General features: G+C 42.9%; 1 protein-coding gene across 2 annotated transcripts in view; it reads left to right on the top strand.

Moving 5' to 3' along the window:
* Positions 1-25,688, top strand: part of calb2a (calbindin 2a) — a 63,542-nt gene that overhangs the window by 25,100 nt on the left and 12,754 nt on the right. The window contains exons 5-9 of one of the 2 annotated variants that reach the window (XM_080187269.1): positions 6,468-6,524; positions 11,272-11,349; positions 15,808-15,863; positions 19,018-19,057; positions 23,271-23,288. In XM_080187269.1, coding sequence (XP_080043395.1) covers positions 6,468-6,524; positions 11,272-11,349; positions 15,808-15,863; positions 19,018-19,057; positions 23,271-23,288 — 249 coding nt within the window. The remainder of the gene's footprint in view (positions 1-6,467; positions 6,525-11,271; positions 11,350-15,807; positions 15,864-19,017; positions 19,058-23,270; positions 23,289-25,688) is intronic. The other variant, XM_080187270.1, reaches the window with a different exon arrangement.

The raw sequence follows: 25,688 nt of genomic DNA, 5'->3' as shown, positions 1-25,688 counted from the left end.
TTTGTTTCATCATCTCAAAGCTTGTGATATTCAAATTTGTTTGTTCTTGCAGCCTTTAATAATATTCGAGTGTTTCTGTCTCTCCTGAATGTTCCAAGGGGAGTTTGAATGAGATGGGAAGGTAGTTGGCCTGTTTGTTGAAGGATTCATAACATGCACCAGTATCTCATTACCATAACTATTAACCCATTATCCTACAGTGAAGGGTAGCAAATAGAGAGGAGCCAGAAAAGCAGATGGAGAGGGAGAAAAAAATAGAAAAAGGATTAATAAGTTACAGAAATAAGAATGAGAGAGAGAACATGGGATGAAGAAGATATCCAGGAATGAGGAGAACAGGACAATAAAGAGATGAATTGAGAGAGAAACTGGAAAAAGGAGGGACAGAGCTAGGACCATGGAAGGGAGGGAGAAGGGAGCAAGTAGAACCAGAAAATAAGGCAGAGAATGCAAGGGAACCAAAATAAAAGACCAAATCAAAATAAAGAGAATAAATCCAGAAAATGGAAGCGGTAAGAAGACATACAGGAATGAACAAGAAAATTACAGGGAGAAATACCAGAAAAGGGAGAGATTGTGTGAACGAGAGAAAAGGGGGATTGTGTTAGTTACAAAAAAGAGGGAAGTGGAATGGAAGGAAGACAGAAGAGTTGAGAGTGAGAAGGGAATTAACAAAAAGCAAAAGAATACAGAGAGAGGATGTTAAAAAATGATTATACACGAGTGGGTTTCACAATGGCAACTCTGCCCTCCATGGTGTTTGGAAGAAGATTCACAGAGAGATGCTGGGTGGGAAAGGTTGTACTGCCACTGATATCCGAACACTCGTCTGTAGAGACAGGAATAGATCTGACTGACAATGAGTGCAGAAGTTCCAAAGGAAACTGAAGCTGTTGGCAGCATTGGACTGCAGTAGGGGAATGCTGGAGTAAACCTGATCTTTCCTCATGGCTTTAGCAGAATAATGTTATAATAAAATTTCAGTTGCACTCCATAAACAGGACAGAGAGATCAACTGCCAGTGTATTCATGGCAATGAGAAACACCCCCAGCAGCAATCGCTGGAAACAGTCTTCACAGTTTTTCATGGTCATCAGTGAGGCAGGTACTGCGCTGAGGCATCGAGCTGGCACTTATAGTGACAGGAATGCTGCAATATTGGCCCATGGTCTGGCTGCCATTTTGCGACCCATTGGGTAAGTCTCCTTGCAGCAGTCTAGCTCAGTAACAGCCCCATAGCAGTAACCACTCAACAGACGTGGTTATTTTCCCTTAGTGTTTCCTGTTGTGCCCAGTGTGCCTCACTGCAAAGGCTGCTTCTCACATTTATAAACCACACTCCTAACAAAATATCTAGCTTTGGAATACTGGCTCAATCTGGTGAAAAGGCAATTTAGGGCAGAAATCAGGAGAAAGCTATAAATGAATAATGCTCCAAGTTCCGAGTAGTTTCTTTGGTTAAATTATGCAGGTTAAAAAATTTTGGGCAAAGTTCTCCAGTCTCACACAGCCCGCTGCTGCTGCCAGAGAGAACGGAGAATTTGGCATTCAGCTAATCCATTCACTGCAGTGGGATCGGAGCTGCTGGCAAGGACAGGGAAACCCAGCCAGATTCATCCATTCCACAACCAGAATGTAATCACATAAAGAACACTGCTGACCTCTAGTGGAAAGAGAAATGATTGCTCCATAGAATTTAAGAACTTGTCTTTTTAAAATGTATGCATAGTCTTTCTCCTCTCTTCTAATCAATAATCTGATTGCTCTATTCAGTGAATGACATTATCTAACAACCAGCTTTGGTCCATTGGATTTACGTACTGAATACTCACATAAACCTTCATTCTTTTCAATTTGATATTCACAGTTTTATTGAAATTTCCACATTTTATTTATTCTTTCATGGGGATGTGAGCTTCACTGGCAAGACCGGCATTTGTTGCCCATCATTAATTGTCCTTGAACTGAGTTCCTTGCTTGGCCATTTCAGGGGGCAATTAAGAGTCAACCACATTATTGTGGTCTGGAGTCACATGTAGGCCAGACATGTGGATGGCAGATTTTGTTCCCTAAAGGATATTAGTGAACCAGATGAGTTTGTATTACAATATTGTTTCATTATCATCATTACTGAGACCAGCTTTCAATTCCTGATCAATTAATTGAATTTAAATTCCTTGGTGGAATTTGAAGCTATGACCCCAGTTTGGATCTTAGGATTACTACATTACCACTGTCTCCCCTTTAGCCATCCTAATGTTTTCTTTTCCCTTCATTTGCTTCCCAACCTACCCTCAGTGTTACACTTGGCTTGACCTTTCACTTTCAGGTATTGCAGACCGAAGCCTGTGCCCAGTGACATGCTTTGCTGTTCACACCCTGACCTCAAATACTCCTACAGGTGACCCCTGTCCTCTATTCTCTTTAAAGGCCGGATCAATGTGCAGTCCAGCCAGAATTCACCTAGGACCCAGGTCTCTGCCTCAGTACTGAAAATGAGTGGAAGTCCTATAGCAACATCCCCACATCCAGCATTAGACATGGTGACAGAAAAACAAAGAATTCTGCAAATACTCAGTAGGTCAGGCAGTGTCTGTGGAGAGGAACATTTCAGGACAAGTGACCTTAATCAGTGACCCCAACATCCCATGAATGAGTGAGAGACACACATTGACTCTAATTGATAGGGATTTTGCCACAGAGAATGCACCAGTTGACTGATGACTGACAGTTAACTGCCACGCTTTGGTTAAATTCAAACCAGGCAAGTTGACTCTGATTGGTGAAGGTATTGCTCTTTTTTCAGCAATGCTCAAGATCCCATTTTAATACATATTGTCCTAATTTTTATATTGTCATCATAAATTCCATATATATAATAGAAACTTCTTAACTAACTTTGTCACACTGTATTAACACTTTCCCTCCAGTAGTGGCATTGCAGCACCTCCACTGAGGGAGCAATGCAATTATAGTATGACAGGGTTCCTTTTCCAGGTATCAGGCAGTAAATATTTTGCCCAGAACTATGAAACTCTGAGTTGAATTTGGATTGGTCATGATTACTCTTGGTAAAGTACTGCAGTGGTTTGCCATTGCCCTGTGCTGTATGGCCGACCAGGATGCTTTCCTGTTCTTACCACCTGAAGGATTTATAGGCTGATAATCAACCTGTCAACCTATGAATGCTCCTTCCTTGGCCATCAAGTCCTGAAGTTCAAGTTGAATCCAGAGGTAGGAACAATAGCTCTGTGCCACGGGACCTCCCTCCATGACAAGCGACATGAACCCAAGATCCCGGTTGAGGCCGTCCTCGTGTGCGGAACTTGGCTATCAATCTCTGCTCAGCGACTCTGTACTGTCGTGTGTCGTGAAGGCCGCCTTGGAGAACATTTACCTGAAGATCAGAGGCTGAATGCCCGTGACCACTGAAGTGTTCACCAACAGGAAGGGAACAGTCTTGCCTGGTGATTGTCGAGCGATGTTCATTCATCCGTTGTCGCACTATCTGTAACCCCCGTGACTTGCCTGGGTTTGCAAAATCTCACTTACTGTACTGTCTGGAGACAATACACATCTCTTTAACCTAATGCTGTCTCCACTCACATTGTCTGCATCTTTAAAACTTGAATAGCAGGTTAGCTGTAAAGACTCACATTCTAATCAGTATTCTGTAAACTGTGTGTGCTGCTATGTGCTCTGTCTGAGATCAGAACTCTCCACTCACCTGACAAAGGGGCAAACCCCGAAAGCTTGTGGGTTTACTATCAAATAAACCTGTTGGACTTTAACCTGGTGTTGTGAGACTTCTAACTGTGTTTACCCTAGTCCAACACCGGCATCTCCATATCATGCTTTAGCTATAAAGGACATTGGTAAGACCACATCTTGAACAGTGTGTGCAGCTTTGGTCTCCTTATATAAGGAAGGATGTAAATGCGTTGGAGGTGGCTCAGAGGAGGTTTTCTAGATTGACACCTGGAATGAGCAGGTTTTCTTTTGAGAAGAGCTTGGACAGACAGGGTTTATTTCCACTTGGTCCCAGAGGTCCCAGAGGATTGGCGCATTGCAAATGTAGTACCGTTGTTTAAGAAGGGTCAGAGGGATAACCCAGGGAATTATAGGCCGGTGAGCTTGACTTCAGTTATAGGCAAGCTAATGGAGAGGATCCTCAAGGATAGGATGTATGAACATCTGGAGCGCTGCAATCTGATCAGGGATACGCAGCATGGCTTCGTTACAGGGAGGTCGTGCCTTACGAATCTAGTGGAATTTTTTGAAGAGGTGACAAAAACGGTTGACGAAGGACAAGCCGTTGATGTTGTCTATATGGATTTCAGTAAGGCGTTTGACAAGGTCCCTCATGGTAGGCTGATAGAAAAGGTGAAGGCTCATGGGATACAAGGCCAGGTATGTAGATGGGTGGAGAACTGGCTTGGGAGGAGGAGACAGCGAGTAGTAGTGGAAGGCTCCTTTTCCAATTGGAGGCCTGTCACCAGTGGTGTGCCGCAGGGCTCAGTACTTGGACCTCTTCTATTTGTGGTATATATTAATGACTTGGAAGAGGGGGTAGGTGGTGTGATCAGCAAATTTGCTGATGACACCAAGATGGTTGGATTGGCGGGTACTGAGGAGCAGTGCCTGGCAATGCAACAGGACATAGACAGGCTGGTAGATTGGGCAGATAGATGGCAAATGGAATTTAATCCGGAGAAATGCGAGGTGATGCACTTTGGCCGGAATAATGTGGAGGGGAGTTATACGATAAAAGGTAGAACTATCCGGAGTATAGATACGCAGAGAGACCTGGGGGTGCAAGTGCACAAGTCCCTGAAGGTGTCGGTACAGGTGCAGAATGTGATGAGGAAAGCGTATGGTATGTTAGCCTTCATAGGAAGAGGTATAGAATATAAGAGTAGGAGTCTGATGTTGCAGTTGTATAGAACGTTGGTTAGGCCTCACTTAGAGTACTGCGTCCAGTTCTGGTCGCCGTACTACCGGAAGGATGTAGAGATCCTGGAGAGAGTGCAGAGGAGATTTACCAGGATGTTGCCTGGTATGGAAGGGCTGTCTTACGAGGAAAGATTGAATGAACTTGGGCTGTTTTCCCTTGAGAGACGTCGGCTGAGGGGGGATCTAATAGAGGTTTATAAGATTATGAAGGGGATAGATAGAGTAAATGGTGGTAAGCTTTTTCCGCTACAAGAAATGGATAGAACGAGGGGTCACGGGCTTAGGGTGAGGGGGGCTAGGTATAAGACAAATATTAGAGGGCAGTTTTTCACGCAAAGGGTAGTGGGGGTGTGGAATGCACTGCCGAGTAAGGTGGTGGAAGCAGGCACGCTAGGGTTGTTTAAGAGTCACTTAGACAGCCATATGAGCGGGCTACATATAGGGGGATATAGTAGGCCTTACTGAACATTGTAGGCTTGGGAATACGTTTTGCCTCAGGAATGTTAGTCTTTGCCTGTTTAATAATGAATTTTTTTGTCTCCACAGGCATTTAAGTCCAGCAAGGGGCATGCAGGCGGCAGGTTGTAGTGGGCTGCTCTTGGATGTTGCTTCGGGAGTTGCCTATTGCTTCATGTCGTTAGTGTGCTTAAACTGGACCATCTCGAGGGCAACATGACAGCTCAGAGACTATCTCTGTTGCTGTGCGGACACATGGATTTGGGCCTGTGTCTGTGGGAGTTTGCACGTTCTCCCCGTGGTTGCGTGGGTTTCCTCCGGGTGCTCCGGTTTCCTCCCACATCCCCCAAAGATGTGCTTTTAGGCTGATTGATTGGGTACTAAATTGTCCCTAAATTGGACCTCCCTGATCCTCGCACGTTAGGTGTAGACTAAAATCATGAATAGGTCACTGAGATAGTAGGACGGCGGCGCGGGCTCGTTGGGCCGAAGGGCCTGTTTCCCGTGCTGTGTTGTTCTTCTTTGTTCTTTGAGTTTAGAAGACTAAGGGGTCAGTTGATTGAAGATTATAAAATTCTGAATGGTGTTGACAAGGTGGATGTGGAAAAGATATTTTCTCTTGTGAGTGAGTCCAGAATTAGGGTGCCGTGTTTTAAAATTAGAAGTCGCCCCTTTAGGACAGAAATGAGGAGAATTTTTTTTCTCTGAATGTGTGAGACTCTGGAACTCTGTCTCAGAGGCAGTGGAAACAGGGTCACTGAATCTTTTGAAGGTGGAAGTACATTAAGCAAGGAAATCAAAGATTATCAGGGTGGATTGAAAATGTAGAACTTGAAACATAAACCGATCAACCACAATCGTATTGAATGATGATGGAGCAGGCTTGAGGGGCCAAATGGCCTATCTGTTCTCCTATTTCATTGAGAAAATCTCAACATCAAGCTGATAGGCCAAAACAACTGGAATTAATTTGCTGAAATGCTCCATAATCCTCTGATTAAATAAGTCAAATCAGCACAGTTTTCAATGATCCCTAACCATATCTTTTTGTTTTACAGACCTGGAGAAAATATGACGCAGACTGCAGTGGATACATTGAGGCAAACGAACTGAAGGTGCCCCCAATTCTATATTGTAATGCTGTAGTAAATCCAATCGTAGAGCATGCCTTTACTCACATCAGGCTTAATATAAAAATCTATAATCTGTTTCTCTTGCAATATTCATATTCTGAAGTTCAAATTCTCATTCAATATTCAAGAGCACCTATTGATTAGGAATGAATGACTTGCTATTATTTCACAATGTTCCAGATCCCAGACACAACTCCAAGTGTTTCAGATTCAAAAGGGTAGATTTTCACTTTCTGAGTGGTAGGTTTTATAGCACATTAATCACCTTCCTGTTACAGATCCCAACCAATTGTCATTCCATCATTTTAGAATCGATTATAATGTGGACTGCTTCATCCCTACAGCGTTCTGCCTATCATTGATTTTGTTTGTTGTAGTCTGATTAAACAGTTAACATTGTGGGTTCAAATTCAATCACAACAACTTGTGTTGCATAAAACTGGTTGTGTCTTTTTGTGCTGGATAAAGGAAACAATCATAGAACTTGGCAAAAAGTCCTAAAAACACAGCTGTAATACATGTCCTTCAGTGAGTGTTTCCTGTCACCCTTTCCAATTGGCACAACGGTGGCAATAAATGATATAGTTGACTCTCAAGTGTCCTCAGTAATGGCCTAGTAAACTCAAAACAAGAGGAAAACTCTGCAGCAGACTTCTGCCCAAAATAAAAGAGTGAATTCAGTTCATTTTCCACACAAGACTATCCAACTTTGTGAAACTGAACTGGCAAATCACAGGCCCCCTTTGATACCATAGTGAGGCAAGGTATGTGTCAATATTGAAAAGAAAATGTGTATTGTGAGCTGAATGGATATTGTGCTGGTATGGTATCTGTTTGGATATCTTAGCAAAATGGTCTCTGACTGGATATTTTGCTGAATTGGTCCTTGATTGGATAGTTTGGTGAGATAGTGTCAGATTGGTGAGCTAATCTATGATTGGAAAGTTCAGTGAGATTGTCTCTGATTGGATACCTTGGTGAGATGGCCCTTTCTGGTCCACAAGTTGTGTGTGGAATTAAGATGGCAGATGTTAAATACATATTTGATTAGGACTGGAGGTTTGCTCATTTCTAATAATATACAATACCATGACTTAGATGATTTCAGAGTTGGAATTGAGACATTCAGCTTCATTACAATGTTGTCAATACAGTTGCTGGAGCTGCACTAATCCAGGCAAGTGGACAGTATTCCATCAAATGCCTTGTAGATTGTGGACAGGCTTTGTGGAGTCAGGGGGTGAGTTACTCACCACAGAACTCCCAGCCTCTGCCCTGCTCTGGTACCCCCGGTATTTATATATGGCTTGTCTGCTAAAGCTTCTTCTGAACCATGAACCCATAAGATGTCAGTGGAGGGTTTAGTGATGGTAATGCCTTTGAATGTGAAGGGGAGATTGTTAGGCTCTCTCTTTGGAGATGGTCATTACCAGGCAATCATTTGGCCTGAATGTTACTTGTCACTTGCCTGGTACATAGCCTGGATGTTGTCAAGATTTGTACATTGTGCAGTGTAAGTGCACTAAAAAGGAATAACATTATGGCCTATGCTCAACTTACAACCAGAAATTCAACCAGTGTTGGCAACTTCAATACTATCACAGCGCACAATCCCTCTCACAGGGCTGGCAGTGTTGTGCAACATCAAATAACAATGATCTTGTACCCAGTGTCCGTGTTTAATGAACTCTTCATACTGGTGGGGAGATGTTAAATTGACTGTGCAATTTTATCATTTCCAAGAATCTGTGAATTTTCTTGCTTTGATAGAGATCTTCCAGGTTGAGATGAGGCAACTAGTGATAGATTATTTCCATTGTTGGTGACCTGTTAGATGAGGACAGAAATTTAAGAGCATTGCAGACAGAATTGAAGGAAAGCTTATAAAACGGCATTAATTTAAATTGTTTTTTAACAATGCCATGATTTTTCTCCTGGGGATTTTTTGCAGTAGTGTCTGGAAGATTAATCTTTAATTCCTGGAACCGTCAAGATGATGAGGGAGAGTTAACAATCTTAATTACTACATTATAACAGTGAGTGTACTGTGCAAATACTCAGTTGACCGTAAGATACTTTAGGATGTCCGAGGTCTGTGTAAGGCACTGCATAAATATAAGATTTTTTTGCTTTCTGCTGTCATCAAACGGTCCTGTTTCAATGGGTGTTCTACATGATTCCTACCCCAGAAAATCAGTCCTGAAGTAGGGATTGGATTGCCAACTGTGACTAAATGTATTCCTGGAAGTTTGTCACGTGACTTGGCAGTCAGCAGGGAAATGGGTTGCACGGTGGTCACCAAACAAGTTGCAAGCCTCCCAGACCAAGCTGCTGGCCCTGATTGGGTTCCCAGGACGTGATGCATATTCAAATGCACAATTTTAAATATAACTAGCAGGCTTGAAGCCCAATTCAAATAGCTTTCACTATTCACCCACCTCTGCGCTGTACCGGCTTTTGTACAGGCATAAGCACTTTTTTTGAGGGAGGGGGCCCTGTCTCCGAACAGTCGGTATCAGAACAGCGGGGCTGGCTACCAGGTTTTCTATTGGCGCAGGCACTTAGACCCAAGTCAGGAGAATCGTGGCCATAAAGTTCCATTATGATTCAGGGCAGAAAAAAAGGCATACTTGTTTTTCCATCATGCATTTCAGTCTTGAGACATTCCAAAGCATGTTATAATGAAATCCTTCTTTTAAAGTATAGCCCCCAATGAAATGAAAGAAATGACAAATGTCCCTTTATTCCTACATCACAAGAATGAGTGGACTTCAAAAATTGCTATAAAGCACATTGGCATGTTCTGAGGCTGAGAAAGGTGCAATATAAATGAATGTCTTTATTGTTCTTTATGACAATCATTTAAACAATCCACAGGTTGCTACTTTGCTTTAGGTGTGCTTCTGGATAATTGTTGTGAAGTTAGGTAGAGTAATTGGAGATTGGGAAGTAGGAAGTTAGAATTTGGTGCTTGTAAAATTGTTAAAATGTGATGCATTTCTTGTGCTTAGAAATTTTAAATGCAAGAATATAAAAAGCCCAAACTGAAATATTTGTATCAGAAGGCCAAACAGCAGTTTTACTAAGACAATAGGCTTTTGAATTTTTTGAATTTAGCCAATCAATTTGAGTCAGACACTTAGATATCAAAAACCTATTAAATTTAAATCTGATGGTTTTGACAACCAATCCTATTGTGGGAAATACTGATATTTCATCACAGGTCTAAAAGGAGGCGGTGGAACAAAGAGTAGAGCTACTGCCACCTGCCAGAGTTAACAGATCACAACTCATAGCTCTCAACTCTTGAAGACAGAGAATTGCTGGCTGTCATAGCTTCATCGATGTCTTAGAGAAAGCACCATCTAGATAGCAAAAGTACTAGATAGCAAAAGAAGTTCCAGGCAGAAGAATCAAGAGATCAAACCCAGAATATCCTGCAAGACACAAAACCTGGTTGTATTTTAGAGAGTGAATATGTTCTATTTTGTTAATGAGTGGGAATTGTATTTATTTGACCAGCATACCATTAGAATCTTGTTTTATTCGGGAATAGTTAGAAGGGATTTGTTCAGTTTGTTAATAGTTTAATTAATTTGTTCACTGCTAGTTGAATAAATAAACTTTGTGTTGATTTTAGAGTGTCAGGGATTTAATTTTATTTAACCATGAGAAGTTGCTGAATAGCAAGTCGCACCACTTCTCGCACACTTTTTACAGATTAGAAGGTGAGGTACTCCTCTTTGGGTGTTTCAGTGTTAATTCTCAGAGGGTGGATCACCTCTGTTTTATAATAATATAAAACCAACCAGACAGAGTGCCAACATAATGAGTGACACAACAGATCACTAGGCCAAAATTTTAGGGTCCCACCCAATACAGGAATCGTTGCTGGTGGGACAATAATTGTGAGACCGAAAAATCCTGCTTATAGTTATCTATTTTTGCCTGCAACACTAAGGGGGAGAGAACTGGTTCTTCATGGAGAGAGGGAAATGAGCTGACAACACTCATAACCATGCAATAATGTGTAATGGAGAGGTTGGAGACCTCTGTCACCAAGGGATCAGAAGCTTTGGTGGCTCGAGAATATATCATTGGGCTCCGTGACCATGCTGATCGGCACTGCACCAAACCCACCGGGCTGATGGGTTTGGTTTTGGCTCCGAAAGATCCATTTTACAGCCGCCTGGCCCTACACTCCATTGTTCATAATGTAAAATCACATTGGAAGTATAACAGGGAGTCAGGGACATAGGGGTAGGAGACAGCCCATTGAACCTGTTCCACCATTCAATATGTTAGATTGACCCAACTGCCCTCACTCCCACTGGGCCAGTTCAGTTACAGTTTTTATACAGGTCTAGGAATTGTTAGGCAGAAACAGTAGGCTTGTTCTAGAAATCCATGGATACAGCACTTCTTCAGGCAGAGCTCATGGTGCAAACCTGGAACTCTCTGACTCCCATAAAAGCTCCAAGACTCAGGATTAAATGAACATTGCAAAACAGATTGAAAGATTTTTGTTGGGTGTGGTTATCAAGGATTATGGAATGAAGGCAGGTAGGAGGAGATAAAATACTAATTAACCACGATCCAATTGAGGGGTGCAACAAGCCTCAGGAGTTGAATGGCCTCTACTGTTCCTGTGTCCCTTCACATCTAATGGTATCTGCTCTGAATGTCACAACATCATAAAGTAACCATACTGAACTGTTTCTTTCCACAGAACTTCTTACTGGACTTGTTAAAGAAAGCAAACAGACACTACGACGAGAAGAAGCTGCAGGAATACACACAGACTATAGTGAGTAAAGGCTGACTGTGGTATTGATACCCCTTACACGTCCCCACCCCCAAGCCCCCAAATCCATTCAGGTGGCGTTGCTTCCTGCTCTGACCTCAGCAGGTCTAGCAGTATGAATGCCATTTTTTGGGCTCAGCATCCATCACAAGTGAGGGAGTCACTTCCTGCTCCTGATTAGTGACTCGTCTTTGTAAGATGCATGGGATGTACTACTGGGCACACCCAGTGGTACACACAAAATCCAACAGTTCTTTGACGTGTAGGTTCAGCATCAGGGCAGGGTGTCAGACTAGTGTTGAGCCCTCCACGGAGAGGCAGGGAATGGAAGGCCAGGCCATTCTCTCACACTTTACTTTCCAGCATCAGGAGTGGTCCGAGAAACTGTGTACCAGGTAATGTTGTTTCTCTTGAGAAGGCAACAAGAGGCACCAAACCACAGTGAACAGGACACCATGCTGGTTGAAAAGAAGAGGAAAAAGAATAGGAATAAGTAAGGAAGAATAGGGATTAGGTGACTCAGCCTGCAAAAAAAAGGGAATACTGAAGAAGGTGAGGATTTTCACAGTCTGGGAAAGAATGTGTAGGCAACAATGATGTTGAGTTGACATCATGGGGCAGTGAACCTGATATTTATCAGGAATGAAAGAACAATAATAAAGAGATGTCCAAGTAAAGAAAAAACTGCTAACAGCATTGAAGAATAGTGGTAGACTGATGCCAAATGCTACTTTGGCCCTTGGGTCTCCATGTACTAGTCTTCCATTGGTTACGTGTGACCTTGCCTCAAGTTTCCCCCGTACAGGCCTCAGCCTCCATCATTCACCTCAGATTCAAAGGTTGCCCAGGTCTGGGGCCTCCTGACACTCAACGATTCTTCCCCTCCTCTCCCACCTCCTACACCACCCTGCACTGGATAGCAAACCAAAATGATTCTAACTCCCATTTTCCTGTCCCTACAGCATCCTCATCTCACCCTGTGGGGAGAGGGGCTCAGGTGGAAATGGGCACTTTACTACAGGCTTTGTTTGCACCTGAATCAGAGGAGCAATACCCTGGGAGGGAAATCTGCTACGGCTCTTCAGGGGGTTTAAACTAATTTGTCGGGGGATGGGAAAATGAGCTGTAGTCCAGAAGCCAGTGTTGAGGATAGTGAGGTACTGAGGAAGGTATCAAGGTCGCAGGAATGTAGAGGCAGACAGGATGGTGGGTTGAAACGTATCTACTTCAATGCAAAGAGAATAAGATAGGTGAACTTGGAGTGTGGATTGGTACTTGGAACTACGATGTTGTGGCCATTATGGAGACTTGGTCAGAACAGGGACAGGAATGGTTGTTGGCAGTTCAGAGTAGGGAAGGTGGTAGAAGAGGTGGAGGAGTAGCATTGTTAATCAAGGATAATTTAACGGCTGCTGAAAGGTATTTCGAGGGCTATCTGCCTACTGAGGTAATATGGGCTGAAGTTAGAAATAGGAAAGGATCAGTCATGTTGTTAGGAGTTTTCTATAGGCCCCTAAATAGTAATAGAGATGAGGAGGAGGAAATGGCAAAGCAGATTATGGATAGATATGGAGGTCACAGGGTAGTTATCATGGATGACTTTAACTTTCCAAATGTTGATTGGAACCTTTATAGGTCGAATAGTTCAGATGGGACACTTTTTGCACAGTGTGTGCAGGAGGGATCCCTGACATAATATGTGGATAGGTCAACAAGAGGTGGGGTCACATTGGACTTGGTGCTGGGTAATGAACCGGGCCAAGTGTTAGATTTGTTTGTGGGAGAGTTCTTTGGAGATAGTGACCACAATTCAGTGTCTTTCATTATTGCAATAGAGAGGGATAGGGTCACACAGCAGGGCAAGGTTTATAATGGGGGCAGGGGTAATTATGATGCGATTAGGTAAGAATTAGGGAGCATTAGATGGGAACAGAAATTATCAGGTAATAGCACAAATGAAAAGTGGAGCTTGTTCAAGGAACAAAAACTGTATGTCCTTAATAGGTATGTCCCTGGCAGGCAGGAAGGAAATGGCCGAGTGAGGGAACCATGGTTCACAAAGGAGGTTGAATGTCTTGTCAAGAGGAAAAAGGAAGCATATGTAAGGATGAGAAAACAAGGTTCAGTTGGGTCGCTTGAGTGTTACAAGGTAGCTAGGAATGAGTTTAAAAAAGGCTTAGGAGAGCTAGGAGGGGGCGTGAGATGTCCTTAGTGGGTCGGATCAGGGAAAAACCCCAAAGACTTTGATCTTATGTGAGAAATAAAAGATTGACCAGGGTGAGGTTAGGGCCGGCCAAGGATAGTATTGGGAATTTGTACATGGAGTCAGAAGAGATAGGTGAGGTGTTGAATGAATACTTTTCTTCAGTGTTCACGAAGGAGAGGGGCCATGTTTTTGAGGATGAGTGTGATACAGGCTGATAGGATGGAGAAGATAGATGTTCTGAGGGAAGATGTATTAGCAATTTTGAAAAACCTGAGGATCGATAAGTCCCCTGGGCCAGATGGGATACATCCTAGGATACTTTGGGAGGCAAGGGATGAGATTGCGGAGACTTTAGCTTTGATCTTTGGGTCTGGGGACTGTGCCAGAGGACTGGAGGTTGGCAAATGTTGTTCCTCTCATCAAGAAAGGAAATAGGAATGACCCTGGTAACTATTGACCAGCTAGTCTTACTTCGGTGATTGGTAAGTTCATGGAAAAGGTCCTGAGGGATAGGATTTATGACCATTTGGAAAGATACAGTTTAATCCAGAATAGTTAGCACAGATTCATGAGGGTAAGTCTTGCCTCACAAATTTGATTGAATTCTTTGAGGAGGTAACTAAGCATGTAGATGAAGGTAGAGCAGTTGGTGTTGTATTCGTGGATTTTAGTAAGGCATTTGGTAAGGTTCCCCATGGTAGGCTCATGAAGAAAGTAAGGAGGTGTGGGATAGAACATAAGAACATAAGAAATAGGAGCAGGAGTAGGCCATCTAGCCCTTCGAGCCTGCCCAGCCATTCAATAAGATCATGGCTGATCTGAAGTGGCTCAGTTCCATTTTCCCGCTTACTCCCCATAACCCTTAATTCCCTTGTCTGTCAAAAACCTATCTACCCGTGACTTAAATATATTTAGCGAGATAGCCTCCACCACTTCAACGGGCAGAAAATTCCAGAGATTCACCACCCTTTGAGTGAAGAAGTTCCTCCTCAACTCCGTTCTAAACTGCCCCCCCCTTATCTTGAGGCTATGCCTCAAGAAGGAAATTTGGCCCATTGGATAAGTAACTGGCTATCTCATAGACAGAGGATGGTGGTAGATGGAAAATTTTCAGATTGGAGGCCCGTTACTAGTAGTGTACCACAGGGGTCAGTGCTGGGTCCTCTGCTATTTGTGATTTTTATTAATGACTTGAAAGGGGGGGCTGAAGGATGGGTTAGTAAATTTGCTGATGACACCAAGATTGGTGGAGTGGTGGATGAGGTGCAAGGCTCTTATAGGCTGCAAAGAGAGCTGGGCCGAAAAGTGCAGATGGCGTTTAACCCTGTTAAGTGCAAGGTGATTCATTTTGGTAGGACAAACTTGAATGTGGATTACCGGGTCAATGGCAGGGTTCTGAGGAATGTGGAGGAACAGAGAGGTCTTGGGGTTCATATCCACAGATCTCTGAAGGTTGCCACTCAAGTGGAAAGAGCCAAGAAGAAGGTGTTAGTGTTTATTAACAGGCGGTTTGAGATTAAGAGCTGTGGGGTTATGCTGCAACTATACAGGAACTTGGTGAGACCACATTTGGAATATTGTGTGCTGTTCTGGTCACCTCACTATCAGAAGGATGTGGAAGCATTGGAGAGAGTGCAGAGGAGATTTATCAGGATGCTGCCTGGTTTGGAGGGTAGGTCCTATGAGGAAAGATTGAGGGAGCTGGGGCTTTTCTCTTTAGAGCAGAGGAGGATGAGAGGCAACTTAATAGAGGTTTATAAGATGAGGAGAGGGATTGATAGAGTGGATGTGCAGAGACTATTTCCTCGTGTGGATGTAGCTGTTATTAGGGGGCATAACTATAAGGTTCATGGTGGGAGATATAGGAGGGATGTCCAAGGTAGATTCTTCACTCAGAGTGGTTGGTGTGTGGAATGTACTTCCTGCTGTGATAGTGGAGTTGGACATCTTACGAACTTTCAAGCGGTTATTGGATAGGCACAAGGAACACACCAGAATGATATGGAGTGGGATAGCTTGATCTTGGGTTCGGATATAGCTCGGCACAACACTGCGGGCTGAAGGGCCTGTACTGTGCTGTAATGATCTATGCTCTATGAGCCATTTGGACATTACCAAAGATGCAACACATTGTTACTGTGATGCATGTGACATGTTCCAATAAAGAAACGAACTGATTACGGGAAGATTTTATAGAAACACTGTGAACATCAGGAATCATTGGAATCTCATGTGATTAATACCTTTCTTTTCAGCTGAAAATGTTTGATGCAAATGGAGATGGGAAGCTGGGCCTTTCTGAAATGGCACGGTAAGTTCACTTCAGGAGATTATCAGACTGGGAAGAGGTGGGTGGTGTCAAGGTAATGTCATTGGACTAGTAATCCAGGCTAATGCTCTTTGGACATGGGTTCAAAACCAACTATGACAGCTGATGGAATTTAAATCCTTTCATAAAATCTGGAATTAAAAACTGGGTGGGATTTTCCCATTGAATGCATCCCATGAAACTTGCAGTAGGGATGTGCCGTCAGTGGGAAAAGAAGATCCCACTGGCATGAACAGCTAGAAAGTTCCAGCCCTAGTCTTGGTAATAATGACAATTGTTGATTGTCGTAAAAATCCATCTGGTTTACTAATGTCCTTTAGGGAAGGAAATCTGCCGTCCTTACCTGGTCTGGCCTACATGTGACTCCAGACACACAGCAATGTGGTCAACTCTTAACTGCCCCTCTGAAATGGCCTAGCAAGTCAGTCAGTGACGCTGACGCCACCAGTGACATCTATATCCCATAAAAGAATAAAAACAAATAGAAGATGGGAGGAGAAAATATTAATCAGGAAGCCCCAGATATTGTGATGAGCACCAGGCTAGTGTCAGCTGTGGCTCTGAATCACAGTGCCAGATTCAAAGCCCACACCATAACTGGAATGCATAAAATCAAAGCTGACACTCCAGTGCAATACTGAGGGAGCACTCTGTTGCATCCATCTTTCAGATGAGATGTTAAACCTTGAACCCAGGCCGTATTTTCCAGCCCTGAAATTCCTGCCCAAAGTCAATGGAATTTTTGGCTGCTCTCCAAATTTTCCAGTCCTGCCCACAATTCCCAACATTGCTGGGAACAGAAAATCCATGTGGCAAATTAAGTTTCAAATTGGCAAACTGTGGTGTATTGTGTGCACAGGCTCAGGAAATATTTGGAAAGGGGCCAGGAGTAATTTGTCACTTCCATTACCTGGACAACGTCTCAGGGTATTTACATAGGAATGCTGTTAAAAGTCTGAACGGCAAAGTACAAGGCTGCAGTGGTGCTGGAGTGTGAAGATTGCAGCAGCATTAATAATTATGATTCTGGTTACCATGCTACCTGCATTAGAGAGGGTCACCATGTGTTACAGAGCAGCAAAACTAACCCAGAATGTATACACAATCAGAGAGGGTAATGAAGCTTGGGGACTATGAAATAAGGAATGACCTTCAGTCAGGTTTTTGTAACTAGAACATCTTGACCCCACCCAAATCTCAGAGCAGCAGCAAACGTATCCATCCTCCATTTTCTTATAGAATCCCTACAGTTCAAGAGGAGGCCATTCAGACCATCAAGTCTGTACTGATTCTCTGAAGGAGCATCTAAACTCAGGCCCGTCCCCCTGTCTTATCCCAATAAGCCCATGCATTTACCATGGCCAATCCAGCTAACCCAGTGTGTGAGTTTATCACATCATGGTCACTGTTATAAAATAGGCTGTGTTTGTCCAAGCTCATTTCATGTAGAACCCTCACATCAAACAAAGAGAACTTAGGACAGCACAGTGACACAGTGGTTAGCGTGCTGCCTCACAAAATCAGGGACCCGGTCCAATTCTGGCCTGTGGCCACTGTCTGTGTGGAGTTTGTACACTTTCCCCCTGTCTGCATGGGTTTATTCTGGGTGCTCCAATTTCCTCCCACAGTCCAAAGATGTATGCGTCAGTTGGATTGGCTGAGTTAAATTGCCCCTTAGTGTCAGGGGGACTAGCTAAAGTAAATGCATGGGACTGTGGGGATAGGGCCTTGGTGGAATTGTGGTTGGTGTGGACTTAATGGGCCGAATAGCCTCCTTCTGCACTGTATGATTCTATGAACTATTTAAACTGGATTTGAACCAGGACCTCATTGCTCACAAGAGTTTCTGAAAATTGAATTATTTATTGCAGGAGATAGCAGGACAGTCCTGGAAGATTTGTGACCCGAATGATCTTTACTTGTTGCCTCCATCTGAGATTGTGAATTCAGCAGCACAACTGCGAGGGCGCTCATTCAGCCAAGCATTTGATGGTGCTGTGTTTTACTAATGCTACAGACCACACCAATCTGTCATTTCAGTCTAGATGGGTGTGCCTGCCATACCAGCTCCAGACCGCACCAAGCCAAATTCAGGTGCTGCACCATGCCACCATCATCAATCAGGTCAGCACTGTACCACATCATTCCAGATCAATGGAGAAAACTCAGGTGGCACCTCATTCTGGAACTGCTTTTAAAAGTCCCGAGTGTTATGAATTTCAGTAAAAGCAAAATTCTCAGATGCTGTTGATCTGAAATAAAAACAGAAAATGCTGACGGAAATCAGCAGGTCTGGCAGCATCTGTGGAGAGAGAAATAAAGTTAATGTTTCACATCAAATATAATTTCTTCAGAACTTTTTCAGTCTTGAAGAAGAATCATATTGGGCTCAAAATGTTTCTCTCGCCACAGGTGCTGCCAAAGCTGCCGAGTTTATCCAACATTTTCTGTTTTCATTTTATGAATTTCAGTGTCCGTTAACTTAGGAACTATAATCATGGCCTTCCTCACCATTTGTATGTTTTCCAGGGATTTAATCAAATACAGCAAAGGTGTTAGAGGGAACTCCCAATATATATCACTCAGTCTTTATATTTGTGTTTGTTTTATTCTAGTATTTGCCCAATGCCATTTTCAGCATTGGCCTCAGTGGGAGCACTCTAACCTCTCTCTACATCAGAAAGTCATTCTCTAGAGACTTGAGCAAATAACCTGGTCAGTCCCTGCAGTGCAATGTTGAAGGAGTACTGCACAGTTGCAGGTACCATCTTGTGGATGAGCCATTAAACCAAGGTTCTGTATCTGCCTTCTTAGGTGCAAATAAATGATCCCATTTTGAAAAAGAGCAGGGGAGTTATCTCTCATGTCATAATGAATATTTATCTCTCAACTAACTCCACAAAACAGATTATTTGGTCATTATGGATTTACTGTTTGTGGAAGCTTGAGGTGTGAAAATTAGCTGCCATGTTTCCTACATTCCAACAGTGACAATACTCCTGTGAGTATTTCATTGACAGTAAAGTGCTTTGGGATGTGGAAAGGCTCTAAAATGCAATTTTCTTTTCTCTTAAATTGCAATATGTATTATATTTGCACATGTAACAGTAATTCCTTTTTTTTGTTTTTTTTTTAGTTTATTACCCGTTCAGGAAAACTTTTTGCTAAGATTCCAGGTGAGTGGATTTGTGCTTTTTTAATCCTGTTTTCATTCAACTTTCTTCCCTTCTCCCCTCAGGGTGCAGTGTCTTGCTCGGAGTGCAGTTCCAGGAACACTGCCTGCAATGTGGCACTTCACCTGAGTGCCCAATCTTCATATGTGAGCCTGGACTATGAATGCCTATTCAACTGCGTAGGGCACCATAACAAATGCCAACCCTGCTCGTTACCAGGGTCTAACACACTGCACTTTCCAACACTGGATAGTGATGAGGGGCAGCAACCCCAGCTGAGTTTCCCTTCTGTAGTCCAGTAGTATTCATTTTACCACCATCACAACACCTAGCTGATGTCAGCTAGCTGAAACACAAAGCTGGAGGTTTCATTTGGGACATTCATTCTTGGTTTGTACAATTCACCCTGAGTTACACCTACATTTTCCCCACTGAACCACAAGAGGGTGATCTCCTGTTTCCCTGTAATGGGCAGAAAGTGTATTTGTTACACCCATTGTCCCATTTGAAGTAATTATCCAATGGCTTTGTATCATTATTGTTATACGAAGCTTCCCTGAGAAGCTCTGATTTTCTCCCTGGTCCTTTGAACTGATTTACTATACCTCTCCCACCAACCTCTGCTCAGTCCATTTCACTGTCCACAACACAGAGTGCCTTGGTCCAACTTTGTGACTGTGATCATGCTACCTTATCCCTCCTTGTCCTTGTGGACCTCTTCATGGTCTGAGATATGTTGATCATTCTATTATCTTCTCGCACCAGTCCTCCATGGTTTTGCCTTCTGAATCTTATGATTCTTATATGTCCAATGTTAGTTAGCACATCTCCTGAAAAAGATTCTCCCTCTGCTTCTGTACCAAAGTCCTTGGCTCCCTTTTATTCCTTACCTACATGCAGTGTCTTAGCAAAGTAAGTCAGCTTCCTCACGCATCAGGTTCCCATTTTTACTCTCGTTATCAGCCTTGACTCCACCACATTCACTGAGATGTCTCACCAGCTGTTTAAAATCAGATCATGGGTTATCCATAATTTTCTCTAGCTTAATGTCAGAAAGATGGAAGCCACTGGGGGCAATTTTTCCATCCCATCCACGACAGGAATTGGGTGTCATTTTCCAGCCTCATTCACCCCGAAACCGGAAAACCCAGCTTGAGGTCAATAGCCCTTTCCATGGTCTGCCCCTCACCTGCTCCGATTCCCATGGTGGGTAAAATTCCCTCCTTTGTCTTTGGTTTCCAACAATAATTCTGCCTCCAGCTGGACTTCTCATTGAGATGTGCCCATCAGTGTATAACCTGTTTGATCCAGGTCAGCGTTTCAAACTCCACCATTCTAACATTCCCTCTCTGTCATGCCATTCTTCATCAAAACCTGTGCCCATTCTCCAACCACCTCCGCTTTCCCTAGTTCATTTCAATAACTTTGCCTTTATTTCAAAATCCTACCTATTGTCTCCAGCACTCTCTCTCGATTATACATGCCACTCATCTGACCTGAAGCTCCTCTGCCTCCCACCAAACTGCTGCTCCTACCATACCTTCAGCTACCATATTTCCACAATCTGTATGTCCACCTCATCAGCTCTGTTAACTCTTCAGCCCTCTGTCCTAACCCTCTTTACAAATCTCTGTTCAGTATCAGTTCCACTTTGATGCTTTTGTTATGTTAAAGATGCCTATGCAAGTGTTTATTATTGTTGCTCATCAGTGAAAAGCAGACTGTTTAACCTTGTTTGTTGTCACTTGTCTGTTCAATGTCTCTGCTACATTCAATATTTTTTAACAAGTTTTCTTTGTTTTACGTCCATCCAGAAAAGGATGTCAGTGCTGGAAATTGAAACTCTTTCCACATTGTGGCACAGGATAGGTGCTGACCTCTCTGTCAGCTTCCCATAAGTGTACTTAACCCTACACTCAGATGAATGTCTCCTAATAGAGTATTATGCATCTTTCTTAATAACCACCACCTTTAGAGTAACTCAGAGAGATTGCCAATCACACCCAGTTAGCACTAGGTTTAAATTGTGGATTTCAGGAACATGTTATGGTTAGCCCAAACCCACTTCACATAAACCAAAAAAACTTTCAGTCCATCAGTTAGGCTGGATTTAATCCAGGTGACAGAAGTGAAAGACCAGTGTCTAGACCTGGAGTGGGATTCTTGAACCTCATCCATTCCCACTCCATTGCCAGTGAGAATGGAAAATTTGGCACTCAGCCAAAACTCCATTCACTGGGATCGGAGAATCCCAGCCGCGGATGAGGTTGGAGGTTTCTGGCACTGGTCTCTGAAATCAATCTATAATGTTCCAAAACTCTCTTGATTCAAGAACCGTTCCTTAAGATTGGAAATTTCAACTTGTCACTCTGTTACTTGAGAAGGAGATATAGAAAAATCAAGGCCTGAATTTTAGGATGGTGGGGCTGAATGGCTGGTCAGAAGTCATCATGGATTTATATATGAAACGACAAGGCTGAAGAATCTGGTAATTTTTTTGACAGTAAAAAGTCTGACAACACCAGGTTTAAGTCCAACCGATTTATTTGATAGTAAATTCACTAGCTTTCGAGGTTACCTTTTCGTCAGGTGAATGGAGAGTTCTGGCCTCAGACAGAGCACATAAAGCACAGACAGTTTAGAGATTACTGATTAGAATGCGAATCTTTACACCTAACCTGCTGTTCAAGTCCTAAAGTGGCCGACAATGTGAGTGGAAGGAGCACTGATCACAGGTTAAAGAAGCTGCCTTCACGACACACGACAGCGCAGAGTCGCTGAGCAGAGACTGATAGCCAAGGACGGTCTCAACAGGGATTTTGGGTTCATGTCGCACTATCTGTAACCCCCGTGACTTGCCTGGGTTTGCAAAACATCACTTACTGTACTGTCTGGAGACAATACACATCTCTTTAACCTGTGATCAGCGCTCCTTCCACTCACATTGTCAGCCACTTTAGGACTTGAACAGCAGGTTAGGTGTAAAGATTCGCATTCTAATCAGTAATCTGTAAACTGTCTGTGCTTTATATGCTCTGTCTGAGGCCAGAACACTCCATTCACCTGACGAAGAGGGAAACCTCGAAAGCTAGTGAATTTACTATCAAATAAATCGGTTGGACTTAAACCTGGTGTTGTCAGACTTTTTACTGTGTTTACCCCAGTCCAACGCCGGCATATCCACATCAATTTTTTTTGAAGCCGGGGCTAAAGTAGAAATAGGAGAATCACAGTAGATATTTTTAATATGGACTTCCAGAAGGTACTTGATAAAATTCCTCATTGGAGACTGTTAGTTAAAGTTGAAGCCCATAGAATTGAAGACAAATTATTGTTGACCCTGGATAGATCAGTTGGATGTCAGAAGAGAAAGTAGGATTAATGGGCTGGTACTTTAATTGGCATTTACTTTAATGAGTACTTATGATCCACAATGGCAGCCGATGACTATTAGTGTACCTTCGGGGTCAGTGCTGGGACCACAGCTTTCCACAATGTGCATTAATGACTTGGAGGAAGGAAGTGAAGGCACTATTGCTAAGTTTGTAGATGACACAAAGGTATGTAGAGGGACAGATAGTATTGAGGAAGCAAAGGGGCTGTAGAAGGATTTGGACAGGTAGGAGAGAGGGCAAAGAAGTGGCAGACAATACAGTGTGGAAACGTGTGAGGTTATGTACTGTGGAAGGAGGAATGAATTTTCTACATGGGAAAATGCTTAGGAAATCAGAAACACAAAGGGACTTGGGAGTCATTGTTCAAGATTCTTGAGCAGCACAGTGGCACAGTGGTTAGTACTGCTGCCTCACAGCACCAGGATCCCAGTTCAATTCCAGCCTCGGGTCATTGTCTGTGTGGAGTCTGCACATTCTCCCTGTGTCTGCATGGGTTTCCTCCGAATGCTCCAGTTTCTTCCTACAGTCCAAAAATGTGTTGGTTAGGTTGATTGGCCATGCTAAATTGGGTAGGATTTTACAATCTCACCCGAGTAAGGTCGTAAAATTCTGCCCACACCTGATCTAGGAGTGCCTTTGCTGACAGCAGGCCCCTCAAATAAAAAATGTTTCATTCTCCAGCACAAACTCCTACACAAAACAAGGATCATGCTAACATTTAAAATAAATTATTAGCTGTTTGCAGCATGAAGGAGGGAGCTGTTTACAGGTAAAGCTTGATTTCAATGTGAAAGATTGATGAAGTTCTATTTTACTCTCAGGATGGCAGAGGAACAAAGGTAAGTGTCAGTATTAAGGTGATTCTGATTCCACTTTACAACATTCCACATTAATAACAGACGTTTCCTCAGTGTTACAGTGTTCATGTGTTGTTGTTTTGTCATTGTCTGTGTTTTACTGTCCATTCTCTGTAGATACACCTAGAAAAAGAAAATTGTTGACTGTTTTTTAAATAGCAAAAATATAGCTACAATATTAAAAAAAATTATGTGAAATCTGAAATAAAAACAGAAAGTGGTGGAAATATTCCACAGATCTGGCAGATCCATGGAGAGAAAAAGAGTTTTTTTTTTGAAGTTGATCTGTGATTTCCTCCCATCACTCATCTGTGGTCTGGGACTGGAAACATAGAAAATAGGAGCAGGGCTAGGCCATTCAGTGCTTCCAGACTGCTCTGCCATTCAATATGATCATAGTTCTATCTCAACGCCATACTCCCATGCTCTCCCCATACCCTTTGTCATTTTCAGAGATCTATTTCCTTCTTAAATATATTCGATCTCCATTGTCTTCTGTGGTAGACATTTCCACAAGTTCACCATTGTCTGAGCGAAGAGGTTTCTCCAAATCTCAGACCTAAATGGCTGACCCCAGATCCTAAAACTGTGATCCCCTATTTTAGGCATCCAGCCAAAGGAAATAACATCCCTACATCCAGTCTTTCCAGCCCTGTCAGAATTTTATACATTTCAATTAGATCCCCTCTTATTCTTCATAATTGCAGTAAACACAGGCTTGGTTGACCCTATCTCTCCTCATATAACAATCCTACTATCCCAGGAATCATCACTGTGCTCTCTCTCTATGGCAAGTAGAAAAGGAGGCCAAAACTGTATACAGTACAGGTGATGGTGCAAGATCTTAGGTGGGTGTTGTACCTCTGTAAAGAAGTCAGATGAAATGAGTGAATCAGTCTCACCGTCGTTTCCAGGCAATGGTCACAGGATGGCTGGTGAACAAAGAACAGTACAGCAAAGGATTAGGCCCTTCAGCCCACCAAGTCTGTGATGACACACATGCCTCGCTAATCTAATATTTTCTTGCCTCTACATAGTCCATATCCCTCTATTCCCTGCCTATTCATGTATCTAACAGAATGCCTCTTGAACATTGTTATAGAATCTGCTTCCACCACTTCCTCCGGCAGTGCGTTGCAGGCATTCACCACTGTCTGTCTGAAAAACTTGTCCCTTACATCTCTTTTAAAACTTTCCCCCTCTCACATTCAACCTATGCCTGAGTAATTGACCCTTTGACCCTGAGAAAATGACTGACTATCCAGTCTATCCAAGCCTGTCATAATCTTGTAAACCTCTACCAGGTCCCCCCTCATCCTCCAACATTCTAATGAAAACAATCCAAGTTTTTTCAACCTTTCTTCATAGTCCGTATCCTCCAAACCAGGCAACAACCTACACCCTTTTCTGCACCCTTTCCAATGCATCAACACCCTTCCGGTAGTGTAGTGACCAGAATTGTACACAGTACTCCAAATGTGGCCTAACTAAAGTCTTATACAGCTGCAACGTGATTTTCCAATTCTAATACTCAGTGCCTGGGCCACTGAAGGTTAGCATGCAATATGCCTTCTTGACCACCTTGTCCACCAATATTGCCACCTTCAGAGAACTGTGGATCTGTACGGCAAAACCTCTATACGCTAATATTTCTAAGGCCTCTACCATTCAATGTATATTTTCCTTCTGCAGAAGACCTTCCAAATCGCATCACCTCACATTTGTCCAGATTAAATTCCATCTGCCATCTTTCGGTCCAGGTCTCCAGCTGATTTATATCCTGCTGTATCTTCTGACAATCTTCCTCACTATCTGCTACTCCCCCAATTTTTGTATCATCTGCAAATTTACTAATCAGACCACCTACATTTTCCTCCTAGTCATTTATATATATATTACAAACAACAGAGGCCCCAGGACTGATCCTTGTGGAACATTGCTTGTCACAGACCTCCAGTTAGAAAAGTACCTTTTTACTGCCACTGCTTTTGGTGCCCAGCTTTGGAACCTTTCCATATCAGCCTGCCATGAGGAATCTTATTGAAGGTTTTACTCAAGTCCATGTAACAATATCCACTGCCCTGCCTTAATCAATTTTTTTTGTCACTTCCTCACAGAACTCAATCAAGTTTGTGAGACACAACCTCACTTTCACAAAATCATGCTGCCTATCACTAATAAGCCTATTCTCTTCCAGATGTGAGTACATACCATCCCTAAGGATCTTTTCCAATATTTTCCCCACCACTGATGTGAGGCCTGTAATTTTTTAGATTGTCTTTTCTGCCCATTTTAAACAGAGGAACAATGTTAGCTACTCTCCAATCCCTGTGATACCTCGCCTGTGGCTAAGGAGGATACAAAGATTTTGGCCAAGGTCTT

The sequence above is a fragment of the Carcharhinus amblyrhynchos genome, chromosome 4 (genome assembly GCF_965287045.1).
Source record: "Carcharhinus amblyrhynchos chromosome 4, sCarAmb.v2.hapA, whole genome shotgun sequence".
Lineage (NCBI taxonomy): Eukaryota > Metazoa > Chordata > Chondrichthyes > Carcharhiniformes > Carcharhinidae > Carcharhinus > Carcharhinus amblyrhynchos.
The sequence above is the reverse complement of the archived record's forward strand: the minus strand, read 5'-3'. Positions and strand labels throughout refer to the sequence as shown.